Here is a 27,834-nt window from a genome sequence, read left to right on the forward strand (position 1 = left end):
GTATTATATCCTCTTATTAATTAGGTGAATACAGCTAGACCCATTGATGGCGTTCACTAGTGTGCTAGTGCTCTTGGCATAAACCATTTATATGAGGATGATCCTGTGGTGTTGATGAACATTTCAATTTGAGAAGGCAGGGTCCTAGGGAGGATCATTTCCCCGTATGAAGATTGTTCTTTACATTTTTGTTGGGGCTGTATGAAAGATTGTTCTTTACTTTTTGAGAGAAGTGCATATTTCAATCCCGAGCTTTTGCCCTAGTCTAATTTACAACCTCGAACTTCAATACCGTCTAAATTACAACCCCCCCCCCCCCAACTCTCAAAACCGGCCAGGATTCAACCCTTCTCTCCCAGTTGACCGGTTTTGACCCATTGACTGGTCAATAGGTCAAATTTAAAAAGATAAAAAAATACGATTTTTGTCACCAGGTGAACAGTAGATTCAAAAAACAGTTGAAAAAAATAAAAAATAAATTTCTCTTTTTTCACCGGGTGAACAACAAATTAAAAAAAAACTAAAAAGTTCAAAAATAAATCCACTTTTTTTGCGTTGAAGATGTCTCAAAGCATGAGGTCAGTGCCAATTTTCATCGCATTCGGATATCTGAATAGCTCTCACCAAAAAAACAAAATCGGCCCGAACAGTCCACGAAAAGTTAACCGTTTCACAGACCCCACATTTCTCTTTTTAGCTGAGAGCTACTCAGATATCCAAACAAGCTGAAAATTGGCACGGACATCACGACACAAATCATCTTTTTTGATTTTTTTTTGTGTTTTTTAATTAATGTTAACCCGGTGCAAATAATCGATTTTTTTTAAATCCACTGTTCTCTGTTTACCCAGTCAACTAGGTCAAAACTGGTAAATAAGGAGAGAAGGGTTGAATCCTAGCCAGTTTTGAGAGTTGGGGGTTGTAATTTAGATGGTATTGGAGTTCAGGGTTGTAAATTAGACTAGGGCAAGAGTTTGGGGTTGAAATATGCACTTCTCTCCTACTTTTTTGTGGGGGTTGTATGAAGATTGTTCGGGGCAGATGGTAAACAAAGAAAAAATGTTTATTGACATATGCGGTGAGCATGTTTCCTCGAAAAAGCTGTTGGTGCAACCTGAAGACCACTAACGGCTTCAGCAACTCCAGCTTCATTTGTTCTCCTTCACATTAAGGAGGATGCCACAACTTCCATTACATGTGATGATTTTAAAAATTAGAAACCTTGCTGGCTCCTCGTAAGTTGATTTTTATTTTTTGACAGTACTAGTTGAATTGTTTGTGTTGCAGAAACTTGCAACCAAGTGTAGGCTCTTCCTCTAGTGCTACATAATCATCCCTTGTTTTAGGCGTGATGGTTTGGTTTGCGGCCTGCCCTTTGATTTTGTTGGAAATTTGGAGAAAATCCATACAAGGAGTTTACAGTCAAAAGGTGTGTATATATTTATTTTCTGAAATTGTGTATATATTCTTTGAAAACAGTTGAAGTCTCCAGTCAGTGGTAGAACAGAGTTATCTTGGATCAGTCAAGTGAGAATATGGAAGAAGACTAGTGATCTATAATCGGACCCTCTGGCCTTGCATAGGATCAGATAGCAAAGAAACATCAACATGAAAACTACAAAAAAGATTAGTTTGAGATGTTTATGTGTAACAAATAATTCAGTTGGATGAGATGTTTTTTTTTGGACGATGGCAAATTTGAGGGTTTTGGGGGCCAAGGGATGTTCCGTGGATTGTTGGACGAAAGTATGCATTAGACATTTAGACCCTCCTCAACTATGTGACATTTTCTTAGGAAATTAACCACCGTGTTGATGGTACAACATTATAAATAAATCGAGTCGGTTGCAATAAACAAACCAGCTGGTAGAGAAAAACAAGCGAGATGGTTCCTCAAGAAAGAAAGAGAAACTCCACTCGGTGTGGAGCCCGGTATAGCCCAATGCAGCAAATCGTTCTTCTGTATTATAACCAAATACATACCGTAGCTCCAAGTATTATTTAAAAAATGTGTTTGCTATTTGACAGGCGCATTGATTTTCAGTGAGCGCAGCTCCAAACTGGAGACAAGGAGGTCAAGGCATCACTGGTGGAGGAGGGACAAAGAGTTAAGGGTTTCAGATGTGAGGGTGCTCGTCGGCGCCAGAGAACGGTAGACTTTTTAGGAATGGTCGGGGGCGGCGGAGGAGGTGGCTCGGGCGAGGCAAGGCGACGAGGCGACACGTGCCAGCATTCAAGCCGCGGGTGACGGGAACCGACGGTGGTGAGCGGCCTGTGCATTTTAAAACCGAACCGAAAAACCATACAGAAAACAAAACCAAACCGAACCAATTTTATGGTTTATGGTTTCGATATGGTATGAACTTCTTATACCATTTTGAATTTTGGTTCTTATGGTATATACCGGAAAACCGAACGGTTTACGAATAAACTGAAATAAAAATATATGTATATATCTCGGGAAGAACAACCATACAAATAGTCTTTTATGTACATAAGCTAGATTTCCTATTAAGTGCATTCATTTTTCTTGTAACGTAGTCATACTTCTCTTCAAAAGAATGCTAAGCACGTCCATAACCTTTGAATCCATGCATGCATATACACTCGCATATAGTTATATACTCTTTGTATAAAAAGATATGTGTTTTGAGTCATAAATTTCCAAACTATTATATGTTATTTTCAAATTCGCGTCAACTTTGGTTTTTATGGTATATACCGAAACCGAACCATATCTAAATTTCATACCGTATTTACCAAAGTATTAATACTATACAAATCAAAAAACCGTATAAATCGAACCATGTAAACCAAATAAACAGAACACACGGAGTGACGAGCGGCGCATGTTGGGTGCACACTTGCGGAGCAAGAAGAAAATGAGCGCGGATGAAACCGATTGAGGTGACCAAAGTGCTATTGCGAGCTCAAGCTCATATGAGCTTGGATGAACAACAAATTTCGAAAAATAGTAAAAAAGAAAAATTCTGAATTTTTTGGCAAGAAAATTGAAAACACACTTTTTTTGAACCAATTCAAAACACACTTCTTGGAGCATCGATTTGTTTTTTTGCCCACACCTCATTCGTGGATTTCATCGCAAAAAATGATACACGTGTAGAAAAAAAACATCAACGTTTCCTGCAAAAAAAATCAGAAAAATTTCAAAGTTTTTTTTGGAGTTTTTTTTTAAAATTTGCTATCCACGAGGTAAATCCTTTTTTCAGGCGCCTGACTCTGTCCAAAAGAAAACTCTTAGCCACTCCACAAGCAAGACGGTGACCATGCCAGTGATGCCTCGCTTCTACTCCACTACGCCCATGCCCCGCCTCCTCCGCCGCCTCTCCTCCACCTCCACCTCCACCTCGGGGCCCTCACGCTGCTGGGATCCCAGCGCCGCCCTCGCCGCGGCCACAGAGCGGGTCCGCGCCGGGACGCTCAGCCCGGCAGACGCACGCCACCTGTTCGACGAATTGCTGCAGCGGCCAACCCCGGTCCCTGGTCAAGCCCTGAACGGCTTCCTCGCCGCCCTTGCCCGCGCTCCGGCCTCCGCCGCCTGCGGAGACAGCCCCGCCCTCGCCGTGTCTCTCTTCAACCGCCTGTGCCGAGAAGCCAGCCCGCATGCGTCGCCTCTTACAGTCCACACCTACAGCATCCTCATGGACTGCTGCTGCCGCGCGCGTCGCCCTGACCTGGGGCTTGCCTTCTTCGGCCGCCTCCTCAGGACGGGCCTGAGGACAGACGGCGTCGACGCATACGCCCTCATCAAGTGCTTCTGCCTCGCAAAACGGACAGACGAGGCTGTCAGCGTGCTGCTCCATAGGTTGTCTGAACTCGGCTGTGTGCCTGATGCCTTATCATACTCCGTCGTTCTGAAGGTCTTATGCGATGATAGCAGGAGCCAGCGAGCGCTCGACCTGCTCCGGATGATGTCGAAAGAAGGAGGTGTCTGCGCCCCCAACGTGGTGCCATATAGCACGGTCATCCACGGCTTCTGCAAGGAAGGCAAAGTAAGCAAGGCATGCGATCTGTTCAACAAAATGGGGCAGCAAGGAGTTAAGCCTAATGTGGTGACATATACCTCGATAATTGATGCGCTGTGCAAGGCCAGAGCAATGGACAAGGCAGAGTCATTCCTTCGGCATATGGTCGATAATGATGTTCGACCCAACAACGTGACATATAAGTGTATCATCCAGGGATATTCCTCTTTGGGCTTGTGGAATGAGGCAGTAAAAATATTCAGAGAAATGACAAGCCGGGGTCTTATGCTAGATGATGTTACTCGCAACTCATTCGTGGCCTCCCTTTGCAACCATGGAAGAAGCAAGGAAGCTGCGGAGATTGCCCATCAGATGATTGAAAGTGAAACTACAGTGAGCAACTGAGCATTTCCACATACGGTATAATTCTTGGAGAACTTTGTAGGAATAATTGCACTGAGGAAGCAATCATACTGTTCCACAAATTAGGTGCAGTGGATGTGAAGTTCGATATTACAATATTCAATACCATGATTGATGCAATGTACAGGGTTCAAAGAAGAGAAGAAGCTAACATTTTGTTTGCTGCAATATCTGCCAATGGATTGGTACCTAATGCTTCTACTTACAGAATAATGATGACAAATCTTTTAAAAGAAGGATCAATGGAAGAAGCTGATCATATGTTTTCATCAATGGAGGCGAGTGGTGATGCTCCCAGCTCCGTTCTGTTAAATGATATCATCAGAATGTTGCTAGAAAAAGGTGAGATAGTCAAGGCTGGAAATTATTTGTCTAAAGTTGATGGGAAGAGCATTTCACTTGAAAATTCAACTGGTTTGTTGATGATGCATCTATTTTCAAGGGAAGGCAAATATCATGAGCAAATAAAATCACTCCCTGCAAGGTATCGATTTTTCGGAGGAGTCAGACACAGTTGAATAGTTGATTCATTGGATGTGTATAACTCCTTGGAAGGTACAGTTGATTTATTCCATTGCCATCTGGGTCTCTTGCTGGTATTGTAAATGCAAATTAGTTGCTTGTGGAAAACTGGTCATTCATTTTTCATTCAGTTCATATCTGTGTATCTTTTAAGCTTCTTTGGGTGTGGAAAGGTGAACCACATAGTCTAGCAGAACTGGTTGCATTTAGGGATAATGGCTTCTGATTGAACAGGGAAGGTATAGATATGTGCTCTTTCCACAAGAAGCCCAATAAACACCAATTCTAGCTTTTCTAGCATGGTTTGTTCCAACCACCCGAGATTTTATAATCTCTCTAAAACAGTCACTTTCCTTGATATGAATGCATTTTTAGCAGATATCATTCTCAGTGATGTGCTAAGGGTAGACTCACTTTTAGTTTGAGGAATTTCTGATAATGTCAGGGCAAATGGGTCCCTAAAAAAGGGATGTTTGAGATTGCTGATGCTATGTTCATTTAGTGGATATTCGAGCTCATGTCGGAGTCTCATAGTGTAAGCTGTCAGTAGCACTGATGGAGATTGTTGAATACACTGCCGGCGATGAGCGGTGTCTTTGGGAGATTGCAGGCTGACAGGGCCTCTCTTCCTTGACTGCCATGGCCCTTGGAGCTTAGTTGTTTGGCTGTAGTCCTGTCTGGTCGTTTTTTTAATGATAAACAGGCGCGAATGTAGTCTAAGAACAATAGTGTGGCATGTGTAGCGTGTGTGACTGGGTGCTGTATGGGTTCTTGTCCCATTTCTTCTTCTTAATGTAATGATACGCAGATCTCCCGCGTGCGAGAAAAAAGAGATTGTTGAATACAGGTGATAAAAGTATTGCCAGTATGTTATCTTTCTGTTATTGAGAGCACACTTCATTGAAGATTCAACTGCTTTCCTGCTCCTCGTAATGTAGGGAAAGGTATAGCCAAGAATTCACCGGTGCGAGTTTTCGCTTAAGTCCACAAGGCACCAACACCATTTTGGTGACAGAGGAGAAGGACCTAAAGCATTTGCTTGACGAGAAATTCTTGTTCCTAAGCACATGTACAGTCCTGTCCAGTCCTGTTTGGTTTTGGTGCCCTAAATGCTCCACCGCTGCGACTTCTACTTTCTCTTTTACAACTTGAAAGGCAGTTGTTTTACAGCATAGACCAGGGATCAGAATGAGAGCAAAGGCAGAGGAGCGGCACAGACGATGATGTAATTGTTGGAAATATAGTGCAACAGAGCTTTATTGCAGTGACATTTACACTATATTTTCCTAAGGAAATTGTCAGGATGGTACTGTCAGATGTAAATGGAATACAATGTCTGAAACCTTGTTTCAGTACAGTTTGGTTGTCAACATTCAGAAACAGAGTTTCAGGTCTGTGCAAACGGGTGAGTCGAGGTCTGACCCTGGTGTCAACTGATCCCGTTTCTAGCCGGACTGAATTCTGGTATGTTTGATTGATACAAACTTACAAAGTGAAGTCCATCTCATCAACGGTACCACGGCTGCCGCACGAATTCTCCGGTGGATAAACTTGCACAAGTAGTCGCCGCAGGAGGAGTGCGTGGGAGAAACTCCAGGGGGCGGATCCTGAAGTTTAGGCAGTTCGTTGGTTTAGGGTTGATTGCTGATTCGTGCCTATAAAAGGGAGACGTCCCAGATAGGAAGACACACAGAAAAAGCATTCACCTGAGTTCTTCTCTGTTTCGTCGCCGGAGCCTCGCCATCCCTTTCCTGTTGTGCTGCAGGACGGGGAGAGCAGTAATCTCCGTTCCTTCTCCGGCTTGCTGACCTGCACGGGTGCCGGAGCAATCAAGGTTCTGGGAAGTGCCTCTGCACGCTGCTCGCCGATCTGCATCGCCACTTCCGCTTCTCCAGCTTCGTCAGGCTTCCACTTCAACACCTTCGTTTCAGTCAAGGTAACATTCAGTTAACTATCCCAGTGTTTTGTTGGCTTCCTGCCATGTTCAAGAATAGATTGATTTGGTTACTAGCATTGCTAGTTGAGTTCTGCTATCTTGTGATATTTGTAGTGGATTATAGATTCCTTCAGATTGTCATCTTAAGTTGGTTAATTCAAAATGCAGTTAACTTGATCATAGTTAATTTACCGAATTGTTTAACAGTAATAACCTGACACCCAGCTTTATATTCCTTAACTTTATTCGTTTTGTCAAATTGATCCACACTGAGAAGAATCTTTATTATCTCTTCAGATTTTGCTGGACTGGCATTAATGGGGTTGGCAACACTCTGCTTGGGCTCTGGGACAAGTTTGTGTTTGTTACGGTTCACTGATGATCTTAATCTGGTTTGGGGAATTCTGAGAATTGCTTCAGGCTTTATTTGATACCAACTGGAGTGACTGTTAATACTCCTTTGATTTGCTCTTCACATGCATCACCAAGATTCTATGTAGACATTTTTGTTTTCCTTGTTATACTCCACCAAGAATGCTGTCTGAGCCTTTACTCCCTTCGTCCCACAATATAAAAGCGTTTTTGTGTCAAAAACGCTCTTATATTATACGTATAGGACAGAGGGCACTAGTGTAAAAAACGCTCTTATATTATAGGACGAAGGGAGTAGAACTATTCCTGTTAAGACTAGCTCCCTGGAAATTAAGACAAGACACAATCCCTACATACTCAATGGTAGCTGAAACTTTTGCATTCTACTACTGTACTAGTTAAATTGGCCCCTCTTTTAAACTTTTGTATGCCTTGTACATGGATTGCAAATTTTAGTAAAATATTCTTTGCTTAAGAGATTTTTGTAGGCTCTGTTCTTCTCCACTGGGAGGAATTGGTAAGTCTGTGTGATTTTGGACAATTTGATGGTAGTCTATGTCTTTTCTTGAGTTCTTTTTTTTGGTGTTTGTGTACTTTTTTTTTTTGGCGGGGCTACTGTTTTTTTAGGCCAAGTGTTTGTGTATTGTTGCTTGGCGTATCGATTTCTTGGGCCAAAAGGATACATGGGTGTGGCAGAGAGTAGGTACCACCGCATTGCCTCCGGGAGAATAATAATAAAATTTTAATTGTCTAAAAAAATCAAAATAAAAGGAATGGGTGAAGGTCGCTGACGTGTGGGCCTCTGCCGGCTATCCACCACGCACCTGACTGGTTGATTCCTACGGTTTGTCACAGGCTCACAGCCGGAGCGAGCTCGCCGGCGCCTGTCCAGTCCACGCCCATGGCGACTCCGACCACGAGCCGTCTCCACCACTACCTCCTCCCCGCCCTTCCATCTCGCCCACCTCGCACCTCGTCCTCCTCAGCCCCCTCAGTCCAGGGACCCAGCCGCCGGCCTACCTCCCGGCTGTACTGCTCATCGCCGCCGGTACGTATTAGGTATTCTAGCCAGCCTCCTCGCCCTGGCGGGGCACTACGGTTTCTTGATTCCTCGTGCTATTTCAGGTGGGAGCGCCGCCGTCAGGGAAGGGCGGCGAGTACCGGCCCTCCTTAGCCGACGACTTCCTCCTCGCCTTCTTCCGGGCCAAGATGGTGGAGGTGAGCCCCATCGATCCACCCGTCCCATTCTTCTCTCTACTTGGCTACCTATCTCCTCTCCGCCATGCAAGTGATTTTTGTTCAGCGCCGATATGAAATGATTCCTCGATTCATGGGGTTGACTGCAGAAATTATGACACGATACAGATTTAGCTAATCTGAACCTCGGCTGTCGACTCACATGCAACATATTTCAATTCTTGCTGTTATTTGGATAGAACATGATGAAATAATAAACCGAGACTGAACCCCGCCCTTTTCACTGCTGTTGTACTTATTACATCTGTTAATTTCTCTCATTCTCTGTGCACAAAGCTGTAGGAGGTTGGGTGGGATTCTCAAAAGCCTGGATACGAAGGGCTGATCGAAGTTGCGAATCGCCTCATGATCAAGGGGAAGAGTGCTTCGGAGACTGAGCAATCAGCTGTATGCCACTGCTCTTGTTCATCTCCAGTCCCACCTCTTCTGCCATAGTTACATGACTTAAAAGTTAAATCCAGTTATGCTTCTCTGTATCTCTTCTCTTACAAATTTCAGGTCCGAGTACTCCAGGCACTGTTCCCCCCTCTGTTGCTGGTCCTTTTCAAAGCTCTTTTAGCACCAATTGCTAATGGCCAACTTGCATCCATGATGGTAGGTGAGTTCATTGCAAGTCAGACATTTTAGGCAGTGCATGTAATACTTTCAGGACTCAATTCTCTGTAGAGATCAACTGCAGAATTAACTTAGCGTGATCGGTGGTCTTCTTTTTCTTACTTGTGATCCGTTGGACTCGTGAAGCTAGAGCAACAGCGCTTTCGTGCCAATGGCTGATGGGCACATGTTCAGTGAATTCTGTGACACTGCCCAATGGGAAGTCATTGTCAAGTGGGGTATTGATCTGTTCAGTCTTCAATTTACATTTCACGAAGACTTTTGAATTGTTAATATGTCATTATGGAAATTGCCAGGTGTTTGTCGAGAAGTGTAAATATTTGGAAGAGAGCAAATGTCTTGGCATTTGTATCAACACGTGCAAACTGCCAACCCAGGTGTGTCTATGCGTTGTATTTCCAGATTTGTACTTCTCCGCAGTCTTTTTTCTGCAATAACTTTGTCTCCCAAACTCAAAGGCATGTGATATCAATTTAGCAAACTGGAATTGTATAATCTGCTTACTGAAACCTGCTTGTGAATGTCGATGTTTCCTAATTGTGAATAGATCTTGATAACATTGTTCTCACCCAAAATTGTACCAGATCCAGCAAGAAATGCTCCTTGAATGGTTAAGTTTCAATCCAGCATGCGGCTTTTATTAAAAACAGATGTCTATCTTTACTCCTATCTTTCAGACCTTCTTCAAGGATCACATGGGCGTCGATTTGTATATGGAGCCAAATTTTGAAGACTATAGCTGCCAGGTTAAAGAAATTCAGGGATCATGTACATCTTGCTATGCTAAAAGCAAAATCTCATAGCTATGCTCATTTTTTTTATCCCTTTTTGCAACCAAATGCCACCGAAGAAGCACTCTCCAATAACAATGTTGCTCGTTGCAGTTCAACTTTGGAGTGCCACCCCCACCTATCGACACGGACAAGGCCTTGAAGGAACCCTGCTTGGACATATGCACAAATGCGAGACGGCGCAGAGAGCTTGGCAGCAGCGGTGGCCCAGATGGTCTATGCCCCCAAGTTTAATCTGCTGTTTCTGAAACCAGGCACATTGGTATGATTCAGCAATGGTGCTGCCCTGGCTTCACCTGGGGCTATACTAGACTGAAGATGGATTTGTACGCGGGCTTTGCGGGCTGGGCCGCCTTCTTCCCTAGCTGAACTGTATAGCATGATGTGCACATACACGCCACATGCTGCGTGCATGGGTTTAATTGGGATGTATGCAACCTACTATAATTAGAATAACGAAGTTGAATCTCGTATTGTCTGCGTGTACAAGCAAAGCAAAGAATTGGCACTGATGTTCTGTCCTCTTTATCGCTGACGGAAGCTACGTATATACCTGTATGTAAGCGTACATCATTCTGGGATCCTGTTCTCAGATTTGTTCTTGCGTGTCCATCTCATCATCGTCTCCAAGCTGGCATTCACTGGGCTCAGATTCCATTCCGCCCCTATATATGTAGCCGGGCATGCAGTTCATGGCGATCGTGGCATAGCACGTGCACTGTTCCATCGTTCAGGATGCCTAGAGAGCGGCCTTTTCGCATGCCGGGCGGCCGTGGCGGTGGCGGTGGCGGCGGCGGCGACATCACGGTGCACGTCGAATATCTGGCGCGCACCCTGATGCAGAAGCAGGAGGGCGTGGCGGCGGAGGAGCAGCACCGGGCCATGGCGACCAGCCACCGGCTGTCCCGCGTCCCCCTCCACCTCCGCAACAACAACGCCAAGGACTACACGCCGGGGTTCGTCGCCATCGGCCCGCTCCACAGCCGCGAGGACCGGCGCCTCCGCCCCGCCGAGCGGCTCAAGGTGGCGTACCTCAACAGCCTCATCTCCCGCGGCCACCCCGACACGGCGCAGCACCTCGCCGTCATCCAGGGGTACATCCGCGTCGTCGCCGCCCGCGAGCAGGAGGCCCGGGCGATGTACGTCGGGGAGGACGTCGCCGAGATTCCCCCTGATGAGTTCATCCAGATGATGGTGCTCGACGGCTGCTTCATCATCGAGCACCTCATCAACGTCGCCACGGGCCACGAGGAACCGTCGCTGCACGCCACGCCCTTCGGCCCCGCGCAGCTCTCCGTCGACCTCATCCTCGCCGAGAACCAGATGCCCTTCTTCTTACTCGTTGATCTCATCGCGAACACGAAGCTGCCGGAGTTCGAGGCCACCGGCTACCCCGCGCCGGTGCTGCTCGTGAAGCTCGTGCTGTACTACCTCGCCGGCGAGAAGGGCCGCGACATGAGCGAGGAGCTGCCGCCGGCCGAGGGGGTCTCCCACGTCCTGCACCTGCTCCACGCGATGATCACCGCGGCGCGGACACGGTGGGAGCCGCCGCCCCGCGCCATCCAGGACGGTGCGGTGATAGAGACGGCACAGGAGGCGGCACGGCTGCTGCGCCGCATCCCGCTGCTTCTGTTCGTGCCGCTGCTGTACCCGATTCTCCCCGAGGACAAGAAGTGGAGCGCGAGCTACGGGAAGGAGGACGTGCCGGCGGCGAGCGACCTGAAGCGGATGGGTGTGCAGTTCAAGAAGGCGCGCGGCGGCAGCGGGAGCAAGGCGGTGGCCGGCATAGCGTCGGTGCTGGGGCCCGTGCCGCTGGCCGTGAAGCTGACGCAGCACGAGGACCGGCTCCACCTCCCCCAGCTCCGGATCGAGTTCCGCACGGCGCCGCTGCTGCTGAACCTGATGGCATTCGAGCAGTCGGCGTCGGCGTCGATGAAGACGCCGATGGACGTGTCGGCGTACGTGTGCTTCATGGCGAAGATGGCGCAGTCGGCGGAGGACGCGGGGGTGCTGGCGGCGGCGGAGGTGGTGCAGCAGCACGGCGGCGCGGGCAACGAGACCAAGGAGGCCGTGGCGAGGTTTTTCCGGACGATGGGCGTCGCGAGCGAGGCGGCGGCCGGCGGCGAGCTGCTGGTGACGAGCTACCTGTGCGTGCTGCTGGAGAAGCTGCGGGAGCGGAGCCGCCACCCGCTGTACGTCATGTGGGCCGACGTGCAGCGGAACTACTTCACGCTGCCGTGGGCCGTCGTCATCGAGGTCGTCGCGCTCGTCACCTTCGTCTCCACCATGGTCCAGACCTACACCTCCGTCAAGTACCACAGCTGAAATGCACCGGAGTGTCAACGACCAAAATGTTATCTTTGGTAAACTGACTGTCTGGGCCTTGTGTTCTCGCACATTATGGCCCACGGGCCCATGCCACTTGCGTGTGCATATACAAGTGATTTGATTTTTTATTTAGCACATTAAATTTATTTTATTTATATAAATACAAGAAACTTGAGCTTGATGAATGTTTAAAATTATGTTTTCCTAATATATCGTATTTTAAGATGCAATGAATGTAAAATTTGTATGTCACTTTTGCACATGGCAAACACATGCTTTAATATGCCACAAAAATATGATCATTATGTTGCCGGATTATAGTGTACAAACCTTTCTGCCAGGAACCGTTAATCAATGAATGATGGTTTTCTCCTCTCCTCTCCCCTATCCTCCTCCCCCTCACCCTCAAACGCGGTGGCTGTCGTCGGTCTCGCCCCTCCTTCTTCCTTCCCTCTCTGCCTTGCCGTGCCCGGGCCGATGGGCGTCAAGTACCAGAACATTATCTTTGGCAGACCGAATGTCTGGGCCTTGTGTTCTAGCGCATTTGTAGTCCACGGGCCCATGTCAGTTGCGTGTGCATATACAAGAGAAGTGATTTGATTTTTTAGCGCATTAAATTTATTCTGTTTATATAAATATAAGAAACTTGAGCTTGAGGAATTTATAAAATTATGTTTTTCTAATATACTGAGTATCATATTTTAAGATGCAGTGTCTTGTAAAATGTGTACGTCATTGTTACGCATGATACAAATGGTTGTACTTTGGCATGAAATTGTGCAAACACATGCTTTAATATGCCATAAAAATATGCTCACTATATTGCCGGACTATCGTGTACAATTCCTTTTGCCAAGGAAAAAATTCACCTCCCATGTTACATACATGTGTACTCTTTTTTTTCTTCTTTTTTTTGCGGCAAGGAAAGAAGTACGAACTCATGATCCTGCACCCCTTCTAGGACTTCCCTTCTGCTCAGCAGTGCCGGGACGTTCTATGTCTCTAAAAATGGAGACAACTCCTCGCCGATGAAATATATAATCTCAACGTCTCCCTCAGTTCTTCTTTTGTCTATGGAATTCTGCAGGAGAACTAGCAGCTGCGAAGCGATATACTACCTCTGTGGAGGCAACTAAGATGGAATGAAGGGAGTATAACATAATAGAAGAGATAAGTAAAAATACCCTAAAATCTAAAAAGCGGCCGGCCACCAACTAACAGACACGGGCGGCTGATTCCTGGCCGTTCGATCGCGCCCAGATCTGCCAGGTGCCACCTGGTCTGGATTGGCCCCACACCGCGGTCGTGGGCGGTTGTCCATATCCGGACGTGGGCAGGCCCACCTGTAAGCGGTAGAGGAGGGGAGTAGTGGGGGTCGTGGGCGGCGGTTTTCGAAATGTGTGCCTGAAATCCCTCGCCGCAGCGTGCTCTCTCCCCATTCCGTCTTCGTCTTCCTCCTCGCAATCCTCTCCACCGAACGGGGCATCGCGGCGGAGTGCTCAGATTGGCGGCGGCTTGCGGGTGGTTCTCCTCGCGGGGGAATCGCTGGTGCTCCTCGCCGTCGGAGGTATGCTCGCTCTCCACTTCTACATGCTTCTCCTCCCTCTCTCTATCTCGCGGAGCGCGGATGGTGCCGAAATGTGAGGGGAATGCTCTCTAGGGTTCGGGAACGGCGCGAACTACCCCCGCTTATCCTCGATTTTGGTCACGTTGAGTTCCCTTCTCCTATCTCGTAGCACGCGCCCAACGGTGGTCGGGATCTACAAGGAGGCGTAGTTCACGACACGGGGGTGGCTGGCCAGGGTCAACATGTAGTTGGCCAGGGTACGCGGTAGTCGTTAGGTAGAAGGGATGCATGTCCACGGCGCCCGTTGCGCGATTTTAGGGCAATTTGGCTGTTTAGTTCATGTTCCGTTCAATTTTGCAGAGGTTTGAGATCTGTTCATGATTCTTAGTCATTCTGCAAGTTGTATTAGATGTGCGCAATGTTGTGTGCAATGCATTGGCTGATTTTGTAGTTGGTGTTCAGTAATTTAAGTGGTTAGTTGCACAAATTCTCCTCAGTTGGCTGCGTCCATATAGTACTTGGCTGTCCATATGCTCTGCAGTTGCAGCAGTTGTTTTGGTCAGTTGGCTCACTGTTTGTACTAGTTGGTTGTCTATACGGTGTTCAGTTGCACAAGTTGCCTGCTCAGTTGGCTGCATCACTTTTTACTAGTTGGCTGTTCATATGTTACACACTTTGTGCTAGTTGTTGTACTTAGTTGGCTTTGCTGTTTCCCCCTCTGCTGTGTGCAACTAGGGACTCTTGTTTGTGCAATTTAGCACCAATGCTTGCCAGTTTTCCAATACAGTCTACCCAATCCACCAGCCTTGTGGTGGCTGTGGTGGTTCATGTGTTTTCTCCTGCTTTGTGCAACTAGGGCCCCTTGATTGTGCAAATTAGTACCAATGCTTGCCAATTTTCCAATTTAATTTTTCTCAATGTGCAAGTCTTTGTTGTGGATGTGGTTGTTTTCATGTGTTTCCCCTCATGTGCAACTAGGGACGCTTATTTTTGCAAATTAGCACTAATGGTTGCTAATTTTTCAATATAGTATACCCAATTGTTTTGCTGGATTTTTTGCTTTGCATTTTTTGCTTGTTCCAGTTTGCACAAGTTATCTTACTGAGCTTGTTGCCTTTAGTTAACTATTTTCAGTTAGTCCTATTTGAAGGCAAGAAGTTCGGGTAGTAAGGGCTAGGTTTATATACGGGCTATATTTTTGATAAACATATGGTCTTGCTCATTTCTCAGGGACTTCCTCCCCGTGTTGAGAAAACTTTTCTTCTTCCAATTCTTCTTTTCTTCATTCAACTCAGTTCAAAAAAGATACCTCAAAATACTTCAATTGGTACGCGCAAGAAATAGCCTAGTTATTACTTGTCACAGTTGGCAAGTAATACCTAGAGCAGAAAATAGTTAGTTGGCTTATATGCTGTCCAGTTTGCACAAGGTTTACTGCCCAGTTGGCTGCATCATTGTAGTAGTTGGTTGTCCACATGTTTTTTTGCATTTTGTGTCCTGCTTATGTGTAGATGTCTGCAGATCAAAGCAACCTTCTATGATTTCTCTAGTTTGTTTCCGCATCTTCTAACTATGTTTTCTTTTGTTGTATTTCCTCCCGCAGGGCAAAAATGGTTATAATAGGAGGAGATGCGGATGGCAATGAAGAAGATGTATTTTTTCACTTTTTCTGTGTTTTTGAGTTGTTTTCAACTTATGCACGTATGCTAATGTCCTTTTTTTCATGTTTTCTTTTTGGGTTGCTTAATTAGCGTTCTGGAAGTCAGTCGCTTCGCCGGAACTCGAAGCGTCCTGCTAATCGCCAGCCACGACCTGCGCGGAGTGTTGAGCAGGGAGAGGATGTTGAGGTAAGTGGCATGCTGATGACACAAGCCCATTTTTCGGTTTTGTTTGGGTCATATAACATTTTTTATTTTTTCCCATGCTCATGTTTTTTATTTTTTTCTTAGGATGCTGATCAGTTCCGTGTTGTAAAGCGGACTAGACGTGCAACACTTGGAAAGGGAGTTGAGTAATCTTCCAGGGTAAGTAAATCCTCGAATATAAGTGTTTCTCGCTTTTTAGACGCTGATGAAATTATGCAGCAGTTCTCACCACTATTTTTGTTTTTAGTTTGTCAATAACAACCTTTGTAGTTGACATCTCTAGTCATCTTGATCTAAATACAGTTGACATTAGTTGGCATTACTTGGCATCTTGTAGTTGAGAAGTTGGCTTCTTTATAGTTGACATCACTGGTCATTTTTTTGTGCAGGCAGCAGTTGCTGGAGGAGCTGTCGCATCTTCCGCAACAGATGCTGAGGTATGTGGTTTTTTTGTGTTTGTGAGCTATTGAACTGTTCCTTGCAAACCTTTTTTTAGTTGTTGTTATCTTGTTGCAATATCATTTCTTATTGTTGCACATCCGCTAGAACTTTTTGTAGTTGCCAGGTATCGTATATTTCTTTAGTTTTTTTTAAGGTTGCACACTGGCAGTCTTCAGTTGTCCTCATGATCTTTATTAGTTGCACAAATACATCATATTAGTTGGCATGATCCATTTTATGAATATATAGCTTTTTCCAATACTGAATCCAAATGATGATTGCTAGATTTTTTTCATTCTTGTTTTTTCTCTTGTTTTTAATGTTTCCTTAATGTTTTTATATTCTCATCAACAGGCCAGCGGTGAAGGAGTTGAGGTGGCTGCAGGGGAAGATGTGGAGCGACCATCACAAGCGGGCAGGATAAGGGCATCACCAGCACGGTTTGCAAATTTCAACGCCTCTCTAACCCCACTACAGAAGTCAGAGCTAGTTTCGAGGTTGTTCGGGGAGCTATTGAACTTATCAGACACACTTCCAGTGGACCTCACTAAGTTCTTGGTGCAGTCCTACCAGCCACAGACCTCTGAAATGGTTTTCCCAGGAAGGGGAAGGATCCGTGTCGATGCTGACAGTGTTCAGAGGGTATTTGATCTCCCAAACAGGGGTCAAAAAGTCAGATATTTAGTTGACAAGGATGCCACTAGGAAATTCAGACAGGCTTTCAACATAACTGGAAATTCTCATCCCGAGATCACTACATGGCTCAAGATGATTCAGGATATGGCTGGAAGAACGGATGGCACATTCTTTATGGCCTGGCTTGCGGTTGCCTTCAGCACTTTTCTAGCACCAACCACGGCCTTGAAGCTCAGCCCGAAGTGCTACGAACTTGTGCTAGATCATCAAATGCTCAAGAACACAAACATCTGCCACTTTGTAGCAGAACACATTAATGAAGCTTTCCGGAACATGGACCAGGAGAAGGAAACTGTCTGCTGCTGCTTGTATCACTTGATGGTTAGTGAAAACGACCACTTCCATATGTTCTTGTTCTTTTGTGCAGTTATAGTTTGCTCAAATATTCATAATAATAACTGAACTTGGCTTTTCTTTTGTTGGGTTTGGTGAAGATACTATACCTTGATGCGCTTATCCATGACATCCCAGTAAGCAACTGCGCGATACGATCGAATGCATGGGATAGTACTCTAATTGCCAAGGTGATCAAGAAGGATACCATCTCTCCTGGTGTGTTCGGAAAATTACAAGTGAGTTCTCTTTGTTTTGTTCCAACAGTTTCTTCTTTTTATGTTCTTTTGATGTCTGGTCACTTTTTTGGAAATTGCACAAAAAACTGTCATCAGTTGGCACAACAATGCATGTAGTTGCACAGCTTGTACCTTTAAGTTTGGCATCTGCACACATGTTCATTTTAAATTGGCACACCATCTTTTTTAAGTTGCACAGTTTTACTAATCTTGTTGCACAGATGTGTGGCATTAGTTGGTAGAAACTTTTTTTTAGGTGCCATGTGGGTTGCACAGTTCTTGTGTCTTTGTTCAGTTGCATATATGTATAGTCGAATTGTCTACCCCAGTATCTTGTTGTAGTTGCACAGGTTATAATGTTTGGTTTCGTTCAACACACAAATCTATTTTGATAACCTTGTTCTTTTCTTTTTCTCTTTTTTTTACATCATCTTAAAGAGGAGTATAGAGGCACGGAGCAGACACCACTGTTTGGTGGAATTTTGCAAGCTGAAGCATTCGTGGCATCCAAGTTACCAATAACCTACAATCCGCAGGTTAGTGTTTTGCATACAAAAATTTGTACCACTTACCAACATTTTCTTTTGGCTGGGATGTATGTTCAGTTGGACATGTATAACTTTTGTAGTTGTGAGAATACAGGATTCAGTTGGCTGTGATGTATGTTCAGTTGCACATATAAGCTTCTGTAGTTGCACATGTTCTTTTGGACAGTCAAAGTGTTCGTTTACAACCATTGACATCAACTTGGCAGAATGCATGTTTTTAGTTTGTGCCACAGTGCATGTGTAGTTGGCTAGAATCATGTTTTTAGTTGGCCAGAAAGTGTGTATTAGTCGGTTTTTGCTTATCACATCATGGTCAGTTACAGACATTTTACTTTTTAATTTTTTTTGTAACTGAATCAGTACTGAATCTTTTTTTTTGTGTTGATGCAGAAAAAGGAAAAGATTGCGAAAGTGGTCAATGACCTGTGCAAGGCTGTAACTGAACAGGTTGGCACCTTCATTGAAGTAGTTGCCAAGATCGATGACGAGGAACCGGATATTGATCCTTACGTACAGCAGCCATCAATGCAAACCGGGGTGTCACGCCGTGCTCCAAAAAGAAAGAGACGGGGGTCAACTATACAAGAAGAAGAGTTTGTTGAGGATGAGTCAGAAGAAGATGAGGAAATGGAAGCAGCGATAGATGTTGACGATGACGAGGACACAGATGCGGATGAATCAGAGGAGGAGGACAAGGATGAGGATGACAATGAAGAAGATGTAGAGGAGGAGGAGGAGGAAGAGGAGGAGGAGGAGGAGGACAAACAAGAAGAGGACAAAGGAGAGGAGGAGGACAAGGAAGAAGATAGTGAGGCAGAGGAGGAGGAAGAAGAAGGTGAGGCCAAAGAGGGGGACGGGGACAAAGGTGCAGCAGTTGATGGCAGTGAGAGGGGAGAAGACAAAGGCGCAGCAGTTGATGGCAGTGAGAGGGAAGAAGATGACGATGAAGAAGATGAGGATGGTTATGGCGATGATAAAGGGGGATCCAATGGAGGCAGCGATATCAGCGATGATGATGATGATGACAATGCCCCTGGTTCTGGTGGTACAGGCAGCAACACATCCAGGAGGACTAGCACTTCTGCCACCCCTGCCAGCAGTAGCAATTCATTGAGTAGCAGGAGCACACTACAGATGTTAATTGACAAAACTTGCTGGAAAGACAAGGATTTGCCTAAGTCAAAGAAAAATGATGAAGCAGAGTCTCTGGGCAGCATTGATATGTTCAAGCTCTGCAACTTGAAGCCAGCTTTGCCAACCACCTTTCCTGTGCCAGATTTTAGCGACCAAGATATGTGTGAGAAGATCAACTTTGCCATTGACAAGAGCCTGTTCTTATCAAGTGATGCTGAAAAGAATCAAATTGACATGGAGGAAGCAGGAAAGGGTCTTGACTGGGTTCATTCAAAGGAAAAATACAAGGAATATTTGAAGCAGCTTCCAAACCTAAGCTCCGGCAAGAGCAAGGCAGCATCCATGGCAAACCCTCACGTGGTCCAGAAGCGTAAAGCAGTTTCAATGAAGAAGAATCTGCAGTTGCCTCAAACCAAGGAGAAGATGGTGAGTGCAGATGCTGAAGTAAATATGGTCAAGGAAGCTGTGCTTCAAACTGATATGCCAATTGTAGTGAGCAGAGAGCCAACCACCATCACAGGAGTTCAACAGATCAAGGGGAAGACTCCCCTTTCAACAGTCCCACCATAACCACCTAAGCAGCAAAAGATTGTCAAGTTTGCCAGGGGCACAAAGGGGGAACATGCCACAAAAGGTTTAGGGTTCAGAGACGAGAGAGAACTGCGAGCCGCAGCCATTGATGCAGGGGTGCCAAGTTCTGCTAGGTTGCTGCCAACTCGGACTGGAAAGATGCCAACTACAGATACCAGTGTGCCAACTGATGTGTCAGTTAGCAGCGTGGTCACAGTCAAAACCACCACAGCTGCTCAGGAAGGCACCACTGCAACTGCAAGCCCCAAGGTGCCTACTCATAGAGATGCTTCAATGCCAAACACAAAAGGAGGTGATCCTACTACCAAATTGCCATCCCCAAGAGCCAGCACATAGCAGCCAAGCAAGACTGCATCACCAAGAGCTGACTTTCAGCAACCATTAACACAAGAGGAGGTGTTCAACATTATAAGTAGGTGCAAGCCTCCAAGGCTGCCAACTACAACACTATTGCGAACTAGGTCAGTGAATGATGCACCCGTGTTTGTGCCGCAAGGAGATGCCCTGGTCCTTGAACCCATACGAAAATCAAAGTCTTATCATGGTGACGGGTTCTGCGATGCACCATCTTTTGACCTCGGCATAGATGGTGATGCTCCAGCAGCAGAAACAGCGGAAGCCGGTGTGATTTGTATTGATGAGTGTGAGTTGGACCCAGCAGCTATGAATGAAGGATGTGCTGCTGCTGATGCTGGCAAGGCAATAGCTCAAGAGCTAGATGTTGGATCACCAGAGAATTGCCACACCCCGATATGCGCAGAACTAGAAGCTGGCACGAGCAGTTCTTCGGGACCACCTATTGCACGAAGACAGAGGAGGGTAATAAGGCCCGCAGCATCTCAAAGGTCTCCATTCATTGACTACAACAAGAAGAAGACTTTCAGCTCCAATGAGGCAGTGAACAAGCTTTACGCTGCCCTCTTGTATTGGGTCAGGCATCACAAAGGAGCAAATGATGAAGCTACCAGGTAAACTAACTCCCCACAGCCTACATACATATCTTTTTCAGTTGCACAGGACCAGCCACTTAGTTGCACAGAAAGCATAGCATGTTGCACAGAACAGGGCTTTTAGTTGCACACTGTTCTGTTTTCAATTTCATGCACATTTTTTTTGCTGCTGTGACCCTTCGAGCTAACTTGTCTTTTTATTGCCTTAAAAAAATCAGCCCTGAGATAATCAGGTATGGTGCTTTCTACATTTCTTTAAAGGAGTTAGTTGATTCGATGAAGCCGGTTCAATGGCTGTCAAAAATTGTTATTGAGACTGGAATCTTACACATCATGATAACTTACCAGAAGGGTCAAAGAAGGTTGTTATGCCACTGAGGTTTTCTGTAAGTTTTTCCAAAACCTTCTTTACCCTCATCTTTGTTCTGTAGCACTTTTTTTGTTGACCAATTGAGGGAGGCCTTTCATCTACTAAGGAGTTTGAGCCATGCTTTATAATCTCTGCAGATGAATTTACAGCAAGGGATCCACAACGTGAATGAGATAAACAAGAAGTTTGATTACAAGAACCGTCTCGACAAGAAAGACTTAGTGAGTGCTGTGCCCACATGGTCCATCTCTTTTAGTTGGCACCCACAGCATGTTCAGTTGCACATGACACATCTGTTAGTTGGCACATAATTGTTGCAACCTGTTTTTAACTTGACCAAGTCTTTTACTGTTTTTCTTAGCTACAGCCTGTATCTGTGTCTGAAATCCTTCATGCTTGCAGGTCATGCTGCCAGTGCTCGAGTGCGCTGATGTAACCGATAAGGAGGGAGGGAGGCATTATTGGCTCTTCAATGTCAACTTGAGGGACGGACGCTTCGAAGTTCTTGACTCAAACAGGACGCTGGACAACATTGAGCTGATGACCACCGCCTCTACCATCGCGGGGGCAGTACGCCAGCTATGGAGGTGTTGGAAATATGCCCTAGAGGCAATAATAAAATGGTTATTATTGTATTTCCTTGTTCATGATAATTGTCTGTTGTTCATGCTATAATTGTATTAACTGGAAACCGTAATACATGTGTGAATACATAGACCACAACATGTCCCTAGTAAGACTCTAGTTGACTAGCTCGTTGATCAATAGATGGTTATGGTTTCCTGACCATGGACATTGGATGTCATTGATAACGGGATCACATCATTAGGAGAATGATGTGATGGACAAGACCCAATCCTAAGCATGGCACAAGATCGTGTAGTTCGTTTGCTAGAGCTTTTCTAATGTCAAGTATCATTTCCTTAGACCATGAGATTGTGCAACTCCCGGATACCGCAGGAATGCTTTGGGTGTACCAAACGTCACAACGTAACTGGGTGGCTATAAAGGTGCACTACAGGTATCTCCGAAAGTGTCTGTTGGGTTGGCATGAATCAAGACTGGGATTTGTCACTCCGTATGACGGAGAGGTATCTCTGGGCCCACTCGGTAATGCATCATCATAATGAGCTCAATGTGACCAAGTGTTTGGTCATGGGATCATGCATTACGGTACGAGAAAAGTGACTTGCCGGTAACGAGATTGAACAAGGTATTGGGATACCGACGATCGAATCTCGGGCAAGTAACGTACCGATTGACAAAGGGAATTGTATACGGGATTGATTGAATCCTCGACATCGTGCTTCATCCGATGAGATCATCGTGGAACATGTGGGAGCCAACATGGGTATCCAGATCCCGCTGTTGGTTATTGACCGGAGAGTCGTCTCGGTCATGTCTGCATGTCTCCCGAACCCGTAGGGTCTACACACTTAAGGTTCGGTGACGCTGGAGTTGTAGAGATATTAGTATGCGGTTAACTGAAAGTTGTTCGGGTCCCGGATGAGATCTCGAACATCACGAGGAGTTCCGGAATGGTCCAGAGGTAAAGATTTATATATGGGAAGTCCTATTTTGGCCACCGGAAAATGTTCCGGATTTTTCGGTATTGTACCGGGAAGGTTCTAGACGGTTCCGAAGTGGGGCCCACCTGCATGGGGGGACCCACATGAACGTGGGTAGTAGGGGCAAGGCCCCACACCCCTGGTCAAGGCGCACCAAGATCCCACCTTAGAAGGAATAAGATCATATCCCGAAGGGATAAGATCAAGATCCCTAAAAAAGGGGGATAACAATCGGTGGGGAAGGGAAATGATGGGATTTCTTTCCCCCACCTTTGCCAACGCCCCAATGGACTTGGAGGGCAAGAAACCAGCCCCCTCCACCCCTATATATAGTGGGGAGGCGCATGGGAGCAGCACCCCAAGCCCTGGCGCCTCCCTCTCCCTCCCGTGACACCTCTCCCTCTCGCTGAGCTTGGCGAAGCCCTGCCGAGATTCCCGCTACTTCCACCACCACGCCGTCGTGCTGCTGGATCTCCATCAACTTCTCCTCCCCCCTTGTTGGATCAAGAAGGAGGAGACGTCCCCGCTCCGTACGTGTGTTGAACATGGAGGTGCCGTCCGTTCGGCGCTAGGATCATCGGTGATTTGGATCACGACGAGTACGACTCCATCAACCCCGTTCTCTTGAACGCTTCCGCTCGCGATCTACAAGGGTATGTAGATGCACTCCTCCCCTCTCATTGCTAGCATCTCCTAGATTGATCTTGGTGACACGTGGGAAAATTTTAAATTTCTGCTACGTTCTCCAACAGTGGTATCAGAGCCAGGTTTATGCGTAGATTCTATGCACGAGTAGAACACAAAGTAGTTGTGGGCGACGATTTGTTCAATTTGCTTACCGTTACTAGTCTTATCTTGATTCGGCGGCATTGTGGGATGAAGCGGCCCGGACCGACCTTACACGTACTCTTACGTGAGACAGGTTCCACCGACTGACATGCACTTGATGCATAAGGTGGCTAGCGGGTGTCTGTCTCTCCCACTTTAGTCGGATCGGATTCGATGAAAAGGGTACTTATGAAGGGTAAATAGCAATTGGCATATCACCGTTGTGGCTTTTGCGTAGGTAAGAAACGTTCTTGCTAGAAACCCATAGCAGCCACGTAAAACATGCAACAACAATTAGAGGACGTCTAACTTGTTTTTGCAGGGTATGCTATGTGATGTGATATGGCCAAAAGGATGTGATGAATGATATATGTGATGTATGAGATTGATCATGTTCTTGTAATAGGAATCACGACTTGCATGTCGATGAGTATGACAACTGGCAGGAGCCATAGGAGTTGTCTTAATTTATTGTATGACCTGCGTGTCAATGAAAAACGCCATGTAATTACTTTACTTTATTGCTAACCGTTAGCCATAGTAGTAGAAGTAATAGTTGGCGAGACAACTTCATGAAGACACGATGATGGAGATCATGATGATGGAGATCATGGTGTCATGCCGGTGACGAAGGTGATCATGCCGCGCCTCGAAGATGGAGATCAAAAGGCGCAAGATGATATTGGCCATATCATGTCACTTTATGATTTGCATGTGATGTTTGTCATGTTTACATCTTATTTGCTTAGAACGACGGTAGCATAAATAAGATGATCCCTCACTAAAATTTCAAGAGATGTGTTCCCCCTAACTGTGCACCGTTGCGAAGGTTCGTTGTTTCGAAGCACCACGTGATGATCGGGTGTGATAGATTCTAACGTTCGCATACAATGGGTGTTGACGGACCTAGCATGTACAAACATGGCCTCGGAACACAAGCAAAACACTTAGGTTGACTTGACGAGCCGAGCATGTACAGACATGGCCTCGGAACACAAGAGACCGAAAGGTTGAACATGAGTCGTATAGTAGATACGATCAACATGGAGATGTTCACCGATGATGACTAGTCCGTCTCACGTGATGATCGGACACGGCCTAGTCAATTCGGATCATGTATCACTTAGATGACTAGAGGGATGTCTATCTAAGTGGGAGTTCATTAAATAATCACATGAACTTAATTATCATGAACATAGTCAAAAGGTCTTTGCAAATAATGTCGTAGCTTACGCTTTAGTTCTACTAAGATATGTTCCTAGAGAAAATTTAGTTGAAAGTTGATAGTAGCAATTATGCGGACTGGGTCCGTAAACTGAGGATTGTCCTCATTGCTGCACAGAAGGCTTATGTCCTTAATGCACCGCTCGGTGTGCTGAACCTCAAGCCTCATTTGTAGATGTTACGAAACATCTGACATACACGTTTTGATGACTACGTGATAGTTCAGTGTGTGATGCTAACGGTTTAAAATTGCGGCACCAAAGACGTTTTTGAAACGTCGCAGAACATATGAGATGTTCCAAAGACTGAAATTGGGATTTCAGACGAATGCCCACGTCAAGAGGTATGAGACCTCTGACAAGTTTCTTAAGACTGCAAACTAAGGGAGAAAAGCTCAATCGTTGAGCATGTGCTCAGATTGTCTGAGTACTACAATCACTTGAATCGAGTGGGAGTTAATCTTCCAGATGAGATAGTGATGGTTCTCCATAGTCACTGCCACCAAGCTATTTAGAGCTTCGTGATAAACTATAACATATCAGGGATAGACATGATGATCCTTGAGCAACTCGCGATGTTTGACACCGCGAAAGTAGAAATCAAGAAGGAGCATCAATTGTTGATGGTTAGTAAAACCACTAGTTTCTAGAAGGGCAAGGGCAAGAAGGGATACTTCATGAAACGGCAAATAAGTTGCTGCTCTAGTGAAGAAACCCAAGGTTGACCCCAAACCCGAGACTAAGTGCTTCTGAAACGAGGGGAACGGTCACTGAAGCAGAACTACCCTAGATACTTCGTAGATGAGAAGGCTGGCAAGGTCGACAGAAGTATATTGGATATACATTATATTAATGTGTACTTTACTAGTACTCCTAGTAGCACCAGGGATACCGGTTCGGTTGCTAAGTGTTAGTAACTCGAAATAAAAGCTACGGAATAAACGGAGACTAGCTAAAGGTGAGATGACGATATGTGTTGGAAGTGTTTGCAAGGTTGATGTGATCAAGCATCGCATGCTCCCTCTACCATCGAGATTTGTGTTAAACCTAAATAATTGTTATTTGGTGTTTGCGTTGAGCATAGACATGATTGGATTATGTTTATCGCAATACGGTTATTCATTTAAGGAGAATAATGGTTACTCTGTCTATTTGAATAATACCTTCAATGGTCTTGCACCTAAAATGAATGGTTTATTGAATCTCGATCGTAGTGATACACATGTTCATGCCAAAAGATATAAGATAGTAATGCTAGTACCACATACTTGTGGCACTGCCACTTGAGTCATATTGGTATAAAACGCATGAAGAAGCTCCATGTTGATGGATCTTTGGACTCACTCGTTTTTGAAAAGATTGAGACATGCGAACCATGTCTATTAGTATAATTGCATGAAGAAAGTCCATACAGATGGATCATTTGGACTCACTTGATTTTGAATCACTTGAGACATGCAAATCATACCACATGGGCAAGATGACTGAAAGGCCTCGTTTTCAGTAAGATGGAACAAGAGAGCAACTTGTTGGAAGTAATACATTTGATGTGTGCAGTCCAATGAGTGCTGACGCACGCAGTGGATATCGTTATGTTCTTACTTCACAGATGATTTGAGTAGATGCTGAGAATATTTACTTGATGAAACACAAGTCTGAATTATTGAAAGGTTCAAGTAATTTCAGAGTGAAGTTGAAGATCGTCGTGACAAGAGGATAAAATGTCTGTGATATGATCATAGAGATGAATATCTGAGTTATGAGTTTGGCACACAATTAAGAAATTGTGGAAATTGTTTCACGACTAATACCGCCTGGAACACCATAATTGTGATGGTGTGTCCGAACATCATAACTGCACCCTATTGGATATGGTGCATACCATGATGTCTCTTATCGAATTACAACTATCGTTTATGGGTTAGGCATTAGAGACAACCGCATTCACTTTAAATAGGGCACCACGCAATTCCGTTGAGACGACACCGTATGAACTATGGTTTAGAGAAACCTAAGCTGTCGTTTCTTAAAAGTTTGGGGCTGCGACGCTTATGTGAAAAATTTTCAGGCTGATAAGCTCGAACCCAAAGCGGATAAATGCATCTTCATAGAATACCCAAAACAGTTGGGTATACCTCCTATTTCTGATCTGGAAGCAAAAGTGATTGTTTCTAGAAACGGGTCCTTTCTCGAGGAAAAGTTTCTCTCGAAAGAATTGAGTGGGAGGATGGTGGAGACTTGATGAGGTCATTGAACCGTCACTTCAACTAATGTGTAGCAGGGCACAGGAAGTTGTTCCTGTGGCACCTACACCAATTGAAGTGGAAGCTTATGATAGTGATCATGAAACTTCAGATCAAGTCACTACCAAACCTCATAGGACGACAAGGATGCGTACTACTTCAGAGTGGTACGTAATCCTGTCTTGGAAGTCATGTTGCTAGACAACAATGAACCTACGAGCTATGGAGAAGCGATGGTGGGCCCAGATTCCGACGAATGGCTCAAGGCCATAAAATCCGAGAGAGGATCCATGTGTAAGAACAAAGTATAGACTTTGGAAGAACTACTTGATGGTCGTAAGGCTGTTGGGTGCAGATGGATTTTAAAAGGAAGACGGACAATGATGGGAAGTGTCACCATTAGGAAAGCTCGGCTTGTCGTTAAGATGTTTTCCGACAAGTTCAAGGAGTTGACTACGATGAGATTTTCTCACTCGTAGCGATGCTAAGAGTCTGTTGGAATTATATTAGCAGTTACTGCATTATTTATGAAATCTTGCAGATAGGATGTCAAAACATTGTTTCCTCGACGATTTTCTTGAGGAAAGGTTGTATGTGATACAACCAGAAGGTTTTGTCAATCCTGAAAGATGCTAACAAGTATGCAAAGCTCTAGGAATCCTTCTAAGAATTGGAGTAAGCATCTCGGAGATGGTGTACGCTTTGATGAGATGATCAAAGATTTTGGGTTTATACAAAGTTTATGAGAAACTTGTATTTCCAAAGAAGTGAGTGGGAGCACTATAGAATTTTTGATGAGTATATGTTGTTAACATATTGTTGATCAGAAATGATGTAGAATTTCTGGAAAGCATACAGGGTTATTTGAAAAGTGTTTTTCAATGGAAAACCTGGATTAAGCTACTTGAACATTGAGCATCAAGATCTATAAGGATAGATCAAAAACGCTTAATAGTACTTTCAAATGAATACATACCGTGACAAGATTGTGAAGGAGTTCAAAATAGA

At 45.1% G+C, this 27,834-nt stretch overlaps 2 protein-coding genes across 14 annotated transcripts; both read left to right on the forward strand.

Moving 5' to 3' along the window:
* The first annotated feature begins 3,263 nt into the window (after positions 1-3,263).
* On the forward strand, positions 3,264-10,376 carry LOC123180299 (beta-carotene isomerase D27, chloroplastic). 13 transcript variants are annotated; one of them, XR_006490851.1, is made up of 10 exons: positions 3,264-4,751; positions 4,852-4,964; positions 5,870-6,867; positions 7,165-8,287; positions 8,365-8,457; positions 8,773-8,883; positions 8,995-9,329; positions 9,408-9,488; positions 9,789-9,857; positions 9,996-10,376. XR_006490851.1 is itself a non-coding variant. In XM_044592315.1 (9 exons), exons 2-9 carry the CDS (start codon positions 8,141-8,143, stop codon positions 10,148-10,150), a joined length of 864 nt encoding a protein of 287 aa, XP_044448250.1. In that variant the 5' UTR covers positions 3,269-6,867; positions 7,165-8,140; the 3' UTR covers positions 10,151-10,376. The 13 variants fall into 13 exon arrangements, 4 of the variants coding, with proteins under 4 accessions (XP_044448248.1, XP_044448249.1, XP_044448250.1 ...); XR_006490852.1 differs by having other exon boundaries at positions 4,857-4,964; XR_006490848.1 differs by having other exon boundaries at positions 3,264-5,778.
* Positions 10,377-10,589: 213 nt separating this feature from the next.
* On the forward strand, positions 10,590-12,440 carry LOC123180298 (uncharacterized). Its single transcript, XM_044592311.1, has one exon. It carries the CDS (start codon positions 10,638-10,640, stop codon positions 12,225-12,227), a length of 1,590 nt encoding a protein of 529 aa, XP_044448246.1. The 5' UTR covers positions 10,590-10,637; the 3' UTR covers positions 12,228-12,440.
* Positions 12,441-27,834: the final 15,394 nt, after the last annotated feature.

Source organism: Triticum aestivum, chromosome 1D (assembly GCF_018294505.1).
Source record: "Triticum aestivum cultivar Chinese Spring chromosome 1D, IWGSC CS RefSeq v2.1, whole genome shotgun sequence".
Taxonomy (NCBI): domain Eukaryota; kingdom Viridiplantae; phylum Streptophyta; class Magnoliopsida; order Poales; family Poaceae; genus Triticum; species Triticum aestivum.

What these genes read in the sequence shown, in the direction of transcription:
- LOC123180299 (XM_044592313.1), top strand. Translation starts at nt 8,141, where the DNA reads ATGGCGACTCCGACCACGAGCCGTCTCCACCACTACCTCCTCCCCGCC. An exon ending in TGTACTGCTCATCGCCGCCG is followed by an intron (nt 8,288 to 8,364) that starts GTACGTATTAGG and finishes GTGCTATTTCAG; the next exon opens with GTGGGAGCGCCGCCGTCAGG. An exon ending in TCCGGGCCAAGATGGTGGAG is followed by an intron (nt 8,458 to 8,778) that starts GTGAGCCCCATC and finishes ACAAAGCTGTAG; the next exon opens with GAGGTTGGGTGGGATTCTCA.
- LOC123180298 (XM_044592311.1), top strand. Translation starts at nt 10,638, where the DNA reads ATGCCTAGAGAGCGGCCTTTTCGCATGCCGGGCGGCCGTGGCGGTGGC.